The sequence below is a fragment of the Gopherus flavomarginatus genome, chromosome 4 (assembly GCF_025201925.1).
Source record: "Gopherus flavomarginatus isolate rGopFla2 chromosome 4, rGopFla2.mat.asm, whole genome shotgun sequence".
In the NCBI taxonomy this organism is placed as follows: Eukaryota; Metazoa; Chordata; order Testudines; family Testudinidae; genus Gopherus; species Gopherus flavomarginatus.
In genome coordinates, this window is record NC_066620.1 from 151,790,573 (window position 1) to 151,802,836 (window position 12,264).

Below are 12,264 nucleotides of genomic sequence, written 5' to 3' on the forward strand. Positions count from 1 at the left end.
ACGTTTTGGAACATGAGCTTTCGTGGGTGAATACCCACTTCATCGGATGCATGCACAAAAGCTCATGCTCCAAAACGTCTGTTAGTCTATAAGGTGCCACAGGATTCTTTGCTGCTTTTACAGATCCAGACTAACATGGCTACGCCTCTGATAACTATCAGAGCGATACTCTCCTTGATGCAGAACTGCCACAACCTGATTGCCTCCTGACAGACCATGCTGAAGTGTGCTCCCCCTTGCTTCTTCACATAATACACTGTAGTGATATTTTCAGAGTATCTGAACCATTGAGCCCCTGATACAGTCCAGAAGAGCATGACATGCATTGTTGATGGCCTGATATGCAGCAAGGACTCCTACTCTGACCTCAGACCTTGAGCTTCCAGTGATCCAAACTATCAGGGAGGCACCACTGACAACTGAGCCGTTGGCAAAGGGCCAGGCAAAGTGAATGCCTTGGCAAACCTTCTCTAGACTAGTCCACCACTACAAGGAGTCCAAGACCAGTTGAGGAAGACAGACCAATCCGCTCAAGGGATGAAGAGCTGGACACTAAGCTGTCCTGAGCCATATTTGGAGGGAATGAAGGTGCAACCTTGCATACTGGACCACCTACATGCAAGTGGAATTGTGGCCCAAGAGCCTCAGGCACATCTGAACTGTTGTGGATAGCTGAGACTGCAGATTGAGGCAAAGGTGCTGAAATCGGTTGGTGAGGAGAAACACTCTGTATAAGCTCAAAAGCAGGTCTCTCTCACCAGTAGAAGTTGGTTCAATAAAAGATATTACCTCACTCACCCTGTATCTCTAATATCCTGGACCGACACAATTACCACAAAAGTGCATACGAAGAAAATATTGACATTTTGCAGGCACAGTGTTCTTTAACACTCCCCTGCCCCTAAATAGAAGGGTTAAGAGGATATATATATATACACAGACACTAAATTTAAGATGAAGAATTGCTAAATGGTAAGATTAAGAGCTTTTAGGTATACTTTAATAATTTATAATTATGGATAGTGAATGAGTTTAGATGAGGTGACATTTAGGCCAAGGCCTCAGCCTAAATCTGCTTGGCAATGCTTGTGGTTTTGCCAGTTCTTCGCCTCTTATATAGATTGGCTGATTAGATTAGAATAATGCTACTTTGACAGGACAAAGTTGATATGTTATGTTGGAAGATTTTAGGTAAAAGGGAAATTTAATTAGTATAATAAACACACAAACCTGTAATGACAAAAGTCCCCTCTTCTGGGAAAACTCAGGAGCAGGGTGACATGGAAATATAATGAAATGAAAATTACAGACACAACTAAAGATGATTAAATTAAAGTTTGTGTATGTGTACTGTATGGGTTACATAAGACAAATGCTTAACGCTGATTGGAGAAAAGTTAAGGAATAGGTAATGTGGACATGCATGAGAATATAAGCAAAGAAGGGCCCACGCTGGAGGAATACCAGGCCAGAAAGTGAAGGAACTGGCCTGAAGAACCAGACCAGGGATCAGAGGCGGCGATGGCCAGCCTGATATACAGGAGAACTTCCCAGTGCTCCAGAATGCAGTATCAGGGGACCTCAACCAAATCCATCTTATATGTTTATCATCTGGCATAAATATATGTTCAGACACTGTGACAATAATTCTGTCTGAAATTTTATAAATAAAGGTGAAAACTGATTGAGCCTAAATTGGGTTGTCATAAACAGATTGTTAAGGGTTAATGTCTCTTGTACCTGTAAAGGGTTACAAGCAGGGAACGGGACACCTGACCAGAAGACCAATCAGAAGACAAGATACTTTTAAATTTGGACGGAGGGAAGCTTTTGCATGTGTTCTTTGTCCGTTGTGTGTTCTTCTCTCGGAGGGTCTGAGAGAGACCAGACATTACTACAGGCTCTCTAAGTTTCTTTTCTAATAGTAAGTAAAAACAGGCGGTTTAGGTTTTCTGATTGTTTTACTCTATTTGCAATTGTGGATCTGGCTGGTTAACTTTTATATGTGTAGTTGCTGGGAATATTTTGATTTGTATTGGTACTGGGGGGGAAGTCTCTTTCTGGTATCTGTAAGCTATAGGACCCTGTAATATTTACATCTTGAAGTTACAGAGATAATTCTTTACTTTTTCCTTCCTTTTATTAGAAGATTTCTTTTTTTTAGAGAACCTGATTGATTTTTTTCCCCCCTTGTTTCCCTTGTGTTATTCCAGGGGACCGGGATACTCACCAGGACGGGCGGGGGGGAGACAGGAAGGGGAGAGATAGAATCTTTCTGTTTTCCTTGAATCTGTTTGCCTCTTTGTGGAAGGGAAGAGAGATGCTTCTCTGTATGGTGATTTAAGAGGTTGGATCAGTATCTCCCAGGATAGTCCAGGGAGGGAAATTCTGGGAGAGGGAAAGGTGGGGGAATGGTTTATTTCTCCTTGTTTTAAGAATCCAAGGGATCTGGGTTCTTGGGGTCCCCAGGAAAGGTTGGGGAGGTCAGAGTGCCCCAAAACACTATATTTTTGGGTGGTGGCAGTGCTATCAGCTCTAAGTTGGTAATTAAGCTTACAGGATTCAGGTGCTAGTATCTCATTTTCTAAACTCTAAGGTTCAGATCTGAGAAGGAATGCTATGACATGGGTATACTCATAGTTTCCCACCTTACATTCCCAAGATGCAGATTTACTTTTCAAGTTCTAGAAACATCACCAGAACATCTAGTTTAAAATGGAGTAGTGTACAGACATTATTATAAAAGCCATTCTAGAAACATGGTTCATGGAACAGCAGTATTTTGTGGACAACTTACTAGTGATTCATGCCTAGCTGGCGGATCGCATGGTGCTATCTACTGATTTTCAACTGCTCAAAAGCCTAAATTTAAAAAAAAAAAAAAAAAAAGCTAAGTATTTGAGCATATGTTTCAGTCTATCCCTACTAAGAAAGGCACATATGCATGTTAAACAGCTCATGTTATAAAAGCTAAATTAAGAGGAAAATTTACCAGCGCAAGCTTAAAAACCCATCCCCTCTACTCTTACTGTGGTGGTGGTAAATTGATGATGTCCACTATATTACTTACCCATTTAAAAAAAGAGTTACTCTCTCCAGATAAGTGGTAAACATGGTAGAATTTATGATTGCTTTATAATTCAAAATACTTCTGCAAAGATCATTTCCCTAGCCTGTTACTTTGACCATGTCAACACCTTCTTTTTGCATTCTTCCACTGGCTCCCTTTTCTTAATTGCCTAAAACACATACTACTTGTCTTCACTTTCCAGGCATATCCCCACCCTATGATGTCTCACACACTATCAAGATGTCAGCTTCCACCTTCACTTGGTCCATCATGCCAGTCTCCATCAGCCACTTGTTACATTTTCAAACAAGCACCTTTGCGCTTTCTCCCATGCTGTCCCTCATGCTTGGCGCTCCCCATAAACATCTGCAAAAACTAGCATATCATCCTCCGAAGTCTTCCATGAAATTCTCCCTGTCCATAATGCCTACAAAAAAAACTTTCACAATGGTTAAACTGCTAGTGAACAGAGACCACTGTCTATCATACTGGCCAGTACTGTCTCATTGTTTCCTTGTACTCCCCTGTCTGTTAATATCCATCGATTGTAAGCTTTTGAGGGACCATCTTTGTTTTGTTTTTGTACAGCACCTAGCATCATGGAGTCCTGGACTCTGATTAGAGCACCTAGGTGCTACATTAATATAAATAAATAATTTATAAATGAAAATCTGTCAAACTATTTAATACCTTTTATCTTTCAGGGCTAACTGCTCCAGCTGGTTTCTCCAAAGTATATCATCTTCTGTTTTGTTGAAGAACATCAACTTCACTGTCCTTAAAAAAACAAAACAGAACACACACAACTTCAATATCAAGCTTTTAACTACATATGAATGTGTAGCAACTATTAAATAGAAAGAAAATACTGCACATCTCCAGAACACATTTAATTATGCAGTTATTTAAGATCTACAGTCTCTTAAGGACAAGAATGGTGAATTTTTTAGGAATTCCACAGGCTTTAGTAACAGGACTATATACCTACCTAAAAGTTGTTCTTTAGTGTCTGAATAGTATATTTTAATAAATGTTATGTAAGTAAAACCCTGAACACCTCTAAATAATTTGAACATTATACACTCCATGTTGTACAGATAAACTTTGAGTTTCAAAATGGTGATAATGGAGTCTGGTTTCATCATTTGCCATCAGCTTTATAAATTACAGTATATTACCTGGTCTTAAGGTAGTCTGGTTTTGAAGATATTTAGGTGAAAACTAGTGCTGATGAGACAATAACCCAACAGTCCAACAATGACTTCCCACTGGAACACAGTACCAGTGCATTATGCCCTTCATTTTAAATTGCAGTTTATATAACATCTGTCATCCCAAATGACCCCAGAACAATTTACAAACTACAGATATATTGAGTGGTCAGATATTATTGTGACGGGCATTACAGAAATAGCAGAGACACAAGAGTCATTTTATCTACCATGAAATGCAGCTATACTTCTGGGTGACTTGCTGCAACAAGATGACAACAGTGATCAAGGCCCTCCAAGTCCTTGTGGTAGATTAGACCTATATAATGCTGCACTGCCTCCTCTCACAGCACTCCAGTTTAGTTTAATCAATACAGTGTTTTTAAGCGTCATTTATTTTTACATGAAATTTTACATGGCCCTCAAATTTTAATGTACTACAGATTTTTCTATTGATAAGTAACTGCAACACAGAAGCCATTTGAGGAAGCTGGAGGGGATGGGAGCTGAATAAGGGGCAGAGGCTTTTGGCAACCAGGAAAAGGCAAAATATGGTTTTAGTTTGGGGCATATAAGTATTCAGAAAGCAGCTGAAGTTTCTGACACTGGAGGGATGCACCCCCTCTTTCCCTTCCTTCTGGCCAGGGGCAGAATGATTAAGAGCTTGCCTACATGCAGAATTGCACCCATTTAAATTAAGATACAATTTTAAGGCACTTTAGTTAAAATGGTACAAAAGGCTCTGTCGACACTTCAGTCTACCATAGGCTTATTTCAATTTAGCATAAAACCAATTAGGAACAGATTTAAAACTAAAAAAAATCTAAAATAAATTACTAGTCCAGCATGTAGGTAACAAAATCTGTTAAATCCACTCACATTCCATATTTCTTGGCAACTGGATTTTACTAAATAGGTTTAACTAAATTGATGCAAACATATATAGACAAAGTCTATCTGGTGGAGGGATGGAGATTTGAATTCCTATCTAACAACAAGCAATCATTTTAGCTTGCAATTAAAGAGTTAATTTAGACATTTAAGTTCTCATACTCCAAATTTAACATCTCATTGACATGAATCAGGCAGTTCACACCTATCTCACTCCTATTGTATCAGGTAGCCTGCAGGCTCAGGCAGACATCAGCATTGATTTACATTAGGTTCACATTTATACACTTATCTTTTAAGGTCTAGAGACTTCATTTCTAAAAAAAAATTAAATGCTTACATGATGGAGTAGAATTATGTGGAAGTTTAAAACTAATCTACAATTCAGTGGCAATTTATATGGCCATGAAGCTGCATCTTCAGAATCTTGATCCTAATCCTTTACATGTAAAACTAACACCACGCAGCACATTAAAAAATACAATGAAGAAAGGAGAAAGTGGGTAATCTGGGCCAAAAGTATTGTCAAGCTGATTCCCCACTCTGGCACTTTGAATGCAGAAGGTGGGGGCCCGCAAGGATTCTAAAAATTAATATTTGCCACTCCAGGTCTGTATTAAACTCCCAAGGTTACAGCTTCTCTCTGACCTTGGATGGGTAGATGCTGCCACCACCCAAGTGCAAACCTCAACCCCCCTTTCGAGAATCCAGGAAGAAGCATTTGGGAATTCCTTCCTTTAGGATACCCTCAAGCCCTTTCACCCCCACCCCTTTCCCTGGAAAAGAGCTGAGAAAGAAAACAAAGGAAATCAGCTGTTGCCACCAGCTAATTAAACATAAGCACAAACCTCTTAGGACACAAAAAACCAAAAACTGAACAAACAAAAAAACCCAATCCTGTTCTTAAAAATGGTAAATTTTATTAAAAACAAAAACAAAAATACATCTGGAACTTAGGCTTTTTGCTAGATCTTAAAAAAAAATTACAAAAATTAAGCATCAAAATAGCCCTTGAGGTTCATCTTAAAGATTACAAGTAAAACAAAAACATATGGGGGTTAGCACAGAGGAGTCCACAAGCCAATAAGAAATAAAAGAAATAATCCTAATAGCGTCTTCCTAGACATTCCCTGATTTACTTACCGGTACATAACTGGGGTTTCAGATAAGCAATTCCAAGGTATGATTTGATGATTTTTCATACCTGGCTTAAAGCTTCCTACAGCATAGTTCAGCCCTGTTTCTGCTCTGCGTCTCCTCTCTCCGGAGAACAGACAGACAGACAAAAGGGGAGTCTTATTTCAATTTTAAAAAGTTCTAGCCTTCCCATTGGCTCTTCTGGCCAGTTACCCACTCAATTCCTTTTACCTATGCATGCAGTCAGACTTTTTAACCCTTTACAGGTAAAGCAAGTAGAGAACAGCTACCAAGAGGGATTTTATAGCTAAGTGGCTAGCTGGGTGACCACAAAAGAAAGCTTCCTCCACCCTTTCACTTATCACAGGTACTCTTGGGGCTTCCCTATGTAGGGAAATTACTTCAGAATAAGATAGAGTGTGAATTTAAAGTGCTAGAGTTATTCCAGAATAAAAGTGTGTCCAAAGAGGGAGTTATTCTGCTATGCCAGTTAATTTCCCCATGTAGACAAGCCCATAAGAAAGAGGATTTTTATTGTCTCCTTTGCATATATGCAGCCTTAAAAATTCTGCATTGTGCAATATTTCATATTCTCTGTTGCAGCTAGGGCATACTTCACATTTCTGGGAAACCTCTCTTTCCAATACTGACTGAAGCCAAACCTAACTTAAGCAGAGATGATCTGCTATAACAGCAAGCTCATTTTCTGCTTCCGGGAAAAAAGGAAACAGTTCTTGTGTCACGTCTACTTCATCACTGGAGTTAAATGGAGAAGGGAAGAGTTCCAAGAATTCTAGATGCCACACAATTCAAAAGAGGGTTTCAGTGGTATATAGGGTTTTGGGATATAGCCAGCTAGGGGACAAAAAAGAGATTTTAGAAATAATTTTTAGGCTAGTTGAGTGGTTGGCACAAAACAAACTAGGTTCAATATAAAACCTCAGATCTCAATTTCTTTGGAAATGAAGAAAATTAAATTTGTTACAATAATTAAGCACTGTCAAACGTGTTGATGCTGCATCCCACTTTAGCATCTGCTACTTTGGCCAGTAATTACTGAAAACCTTCCTGGACAATGAGGGCTTCTGGCAGAGGAAAGAGCTTGGGAACAAATGCTATTGTGCTCCCTGGTTGGTAAGGCATTGGGAATGCTAACTCCTGCCACAATACTTCTCAGTACTTGTAAGTGATTGCAAATGGGGAAATATGCTAGGATTCAATTCTGGGAAGGATATCAAACACTAGCTAACCTGTCTTAGAGGCATCATTCTCCAGTGGTGTTCTTTCTGAAAATAATCAGTGGAGTATGTAGTGTTCTTACTGGTAGTCAAACTGCAAAATACTTTGATGTCAAAGGACAAAATAAGATAGAAGTTGCCAGACTCTTAATTAGGTCCTAAGTAAATTTCTAGAATATAACCTTTAGGGCTGTGATAATATTCACTTGGAAAGATAAAGCGTTTTTAGTTTTACTGCAAGTCCTGATTTTCTACCACCTTCTCTCTTTCTAAAAAAGCAGTCAGTCTTTTTTTACTCTCACTTGTGAGAAATCAACATCAAATAATTAAATCTGCAACTTCCTTCAAATCTAACAGCCACAATTCTACAAAGGCTTTTTTGGCAATTCATTGTATCATTGTCAAATATATTACAGTATGTTGTACAGCTAAACTGTCAGAGCTAAAGGTATTTTTCTCTGTTATATTAAAAGAAAGACGTCTGAACATAAGAAAATCTGGGAACCAAAGATGGAGCTATTTAACACGGACATTTTTAGAAGACAATATAGTGGAAAAATGTGTTATTAATGTAATTTGGTTTTATATTACACATCCTGTGTCACAGTCCACACAATAAAAAATATAAAAATTAAAAGCACCACTCTTGCCACTTTTAGAAAAGAAAGTGGGGTTTCCAGAAATATGAAGGACAGGTAATAAGGAGCCATTTGTGGTCAGAACCATCAAGTTTAAGTAGATTGTTTGAAATACACATGGCCCACCACCAATTTAAATACCAATGGTATCAACTTAAAGTCAATCCAGCATTTTATAGGCATTCCTTATAAAAGCCAGAAGACAAGTAGAAAATAATCAGTCACTCAAATCAGTGAGAGAACATGTTGCTGCCCTCTGAACAAGACGATAGAAGCCCTGTTGAGAACACCACAATAAGCGACTCTGGATTCCTTTAGCAAGTTCATAGCATAAATAAGAGAAGAGCCTGTGCATGCAAAATAGTTTTCACACTATGTATGAAACATGGCCTTCTATGGAAAGGATAAAGTCAAAAGTAATGCCAGGATTCTTCACTGTCAGTGGACTTGCTGAGCAGCAGTGAATAAGCAGGGAATGCAAAAGAATCATAGCACCTCCATAACCACCTTTACCCTCCAACAAGGCCTTATTTTCTCAGAATTAAGGATAAGGTATCCCCAACACACCTAACTAGCAGTACTACCCAAATGTTCTTCCAGATAACTAAGATGCTGATCTTTCGGATTCCACTGGGCAAGAGACAGTTATATACCATCTGCTACCAATGAGAAACACCAGCAGTATTCAGTCACCATCGATGCTTGAGCTCCCAAAGTCCACAGATAAGGGGAAAATTTCCCTGAAACAGACCAGGCTTTACAGTACACCAAGGTACAATGCTTCCTAATGCATTTTCTGTTATTCCTATTGAACTGATTTCAGTCATTTACCCTCTACTTCCTCATTAAAAATTAATCTCTTTGGCGCCTAAGCCATAAGGAGTATACTAACCTCAGACTACAAACATTAGTCAGAACATAGTTCAGTAGTTTAACCATTGGTGTGAAGCCTGTGCCTGCTGCCAATAAAAAGAGATCTTCTAAAGTCTGAACTTGCAACTTCTTGAAGCTACCTTCAGAATTGCTCACGGAAATATAGTCTCCTATATAACAAAAACAGAACAGTAAACGTTACTGAAGTGGAAGTCACAATATTGGTGATCTATTCTATACAAACTCTTATGCTGCCTTCATCACTGTAGAATCTGAGCATTTTCAAGAACAGCACTGACATGACTAATATCTGTCACATGTGGTTCATTTTCTCTCATTCGGTCACCAAAGAAAAACTGGATGTGCAATATAATGTTTTGGTAGGGTGTCTGGGTTTTTTTGGTATAAATACACACAGAGCCATAGTTTAAATTAGTGATGACAAAGTCAAAAGTGTGTCTTCCACTTGGAGCAACAGGCACTGAGGTTTGTGCTAACATTAATCACACAAAAACAAACCTGTTTTTTTTCCAAGTAGCAGAGAAACTGTAAATAATGTACATAGAAAGAAACTTTACAATAAGCTAGCTATAATTATGTAGGGAAAACTCTGGAAGTGTAGACCCCCAATGTGAATATTTTACAGTACACAGTTCCTAACAAAACTACGTAGGATATGGCTAAAGGAATAAAGTTTCAAATATTAAATGTAACAAGGGCACAAAGGAGAAAACACACATATGTAAGTGAGTACCAACTTCAACAGCCTGTCTTGGGAAACATACACATACAATGATTTAGTGCAAGAAAACACTTACCAATTTGCAGGTGGTCAAGTTCTGGTGTGAAAAGTCCATTGGGATAAATTTTGATCATTAAAATTAGGTGTGTACTATCATGGTGAGATGGTTCTTTGAAATCAGATTTCAAAGAAAAAGATACAGGTGTATATGGCTTCACTATCTCAGTACCTATGCAAACAGAAGAAAAGCACAAAATGAAACTTCTATTACAAAAGAAGACTCATATCAAGTGATTTTAATTAAGCAGCCTGTCTACTATAATTTCTCAGCAGCTGTTTCAAATTTTTAAGTTTTTTTTAATAAGACAGGTTTTAGCATTAAACACAAACAAAAGTAAACGCAACCAAGTGCTATTTCAGATTTATATGAACTTATAATAAGACAATTACTAAATCAGCTAATTTACTAACTCCAGCTAAGGACTAAGCCTACTACCCAGGGTAAAATGTGTTGATGTAGCTGCATCCCCACTCAGAGCTTTTCCATCCTATTTCAAAAAATTACTTTATGCCAAAAATAAAACAAATAAATAAAAAATAAATAAACCCACAACCCAAACAAAAAAAAAAATCCTTTATCTTAACACAAAGCACCACACACACGCACTCTTTGAGATGCATCCCTATGGATGCTATACCTCAGATGCACATTTGTCTCTCATGCCCTTGGTTGGAGATTTCTAGCTAGCATTTCCTGTTCAGCCTTCACACATGCCCTATTCCTCCTCATGGCAGACACCGAGGTTATACATGGGTGTGCAGGCAAACCTCCCTCAGTTCTTCTCTACTAAGTAAGAAAATCCTCTAAGGAACAACCAAAGCAGAGGGAAAGGAGGGCAGTAGTAGAGCACCCACAGGGACCTACATCTTGAAGAACTACAGTTACTGCACAAGGCAACGTTTCCTCCGTTTTGAACAGCATCCCTATTAGTACACTGTACACCAGCGTACATGTCAAGGTAGCAGGTTACAGAAGTTGTTCCTGATGTTATGTGGGAAGAAACTGAATAATCAGTTCGTAACATAAAAAGAGAGGGAAGAGTCTGGGAGTGGACAATGTTTGGCCAGAGTGTAGCAAAGCAGGGGAAGACACACTCTTCAAAGCATTGGTGCAACGGTTCACCATCTACATCAATAACAAGCGTGTTCCAGATGCATGGAAGAAATCGAAAACAAAACTACTGATGAAAAAAGGCTCAGTTCTTCTGGACTGCAACTACCATCCAACCACACTTCTCTCACTAGTGTATAAAGTCTTCACCCGCGTCATACTCAGATTATGAAGGATCTTGAAATGCATGAAAGCAGAGAACAAGCTGGTTTCCACTCAGGGTATTCAATAATTTATCACATCCACTCAGTTTGTATGCCTTGCATTTTTTGATGAACTGCCAAAGTACCATTGTGTATTGCATTTGACAACTACAAAAAGGCACTTGACTATGTGGAGATTAATGCTGTACTCAACGCGCTCAATGAAATCAGAATTGACCTCAGGTACATCAATCTGCTGGAAGAAATTAACCGCAATTGCTCGGAGATAACATTATTCAATGTCTCCTGCATTATTACTATAGCAAAGGAGTCAGACAAGGCGACAATCTCATCAAAGCTGTTTGCAGCAGGACTGGAGTCACTGTTTAAGAAATTTGAACTGGGAAGAAGGAATCAGAATCGATGGAGAAGAGTTAACAAGTCTTCTCTTTGCTGATGATTGTGTACTACTGGCAAAGGACACAGCAGAACTGGAGAACAAATTGCTGCAACTGCAAACACTTTCGTATGATATCAGGTTGGAAGAGAACATGTTGAAGATGAAGTGGATGTGGAATGAGAATTGTGCAGAAGGAATCATCACTGTAAATGGGAAAGAAATTGAGGAGGTCAACAAATACTTTTATCTGGGTCAGCAGCTGAGCAGAGACAACTCATTTGAAGGCGAATGCAGGAGGAGGTAAAAGGCGGGGTGGGCAAGTTTCAACAAAATAAAGGCATCTCTAACAGATGACGAACTGCCCATGAAGAAAAGGAAAGAACTGTTTAACTTCACTGTTCTGCCAGCAATGATATATGGAGCAGAAAGCTGGTCAATGGTGAAAGCAGAGGAAGAAAAATTCACCAAAGAACAATCACCCAGAGAATAATGGAAAGGCGAATGTATAAGATATAGCTCCGTGATCATATACCGAATGAGGAGATCAGAAGGCATACAGAGGTGACCAATGTAGTGCAGGAAATGTATGATGCAAAGCAAAGATGGGCAGATCATGTAGTCCGCAGGCAAGACAATAGGTGGACAACTCGCATCAGTGACTGGATCCCCAGAGATCACAAGCGACGACCGCTGGGCAGACCAAAAATGCACTGGGTTAATCCCATGACAAAATTCTTTGGCCATAAATAG

The 12,264-nt window shown here is 38.9% G+C and overlaps 1 protein-coding gene across 4 annotated transcripts in view; it reads right to left on the reverse strand.

The window, feature by feature from the left end:
- LOC127049412 (cytochrome b5 reductase 4) overlaps positions 1–12,264 on the reverse strand; it is an 81,747-nt gene that overhangs the window by 8,803 nt on the left and 60,680 nt on the right. For all 4 annotated transcript variants that reach the window (XM_050950154.1, XM_050950153.1, XM_050950155.1 and 1 more), the window contains 3 exons: positions 9,877–10,029; positions 9,078–9,228; positions 3,761–3,847 (listed from right to left, as the gene is read on the reverse strand). In XM_050950154.1, coding sequence (XP_050806111.1) covers positions 3,761–3,847; positions 9,078–9,228; positions 9,877–10,029 — 391 coding nt within the window. The remainder of the gene's footprint in view (positions 1–3,760; positions 3,848–9,077; positions 9,229–9,876; positions 10,030–12,264) is intronic.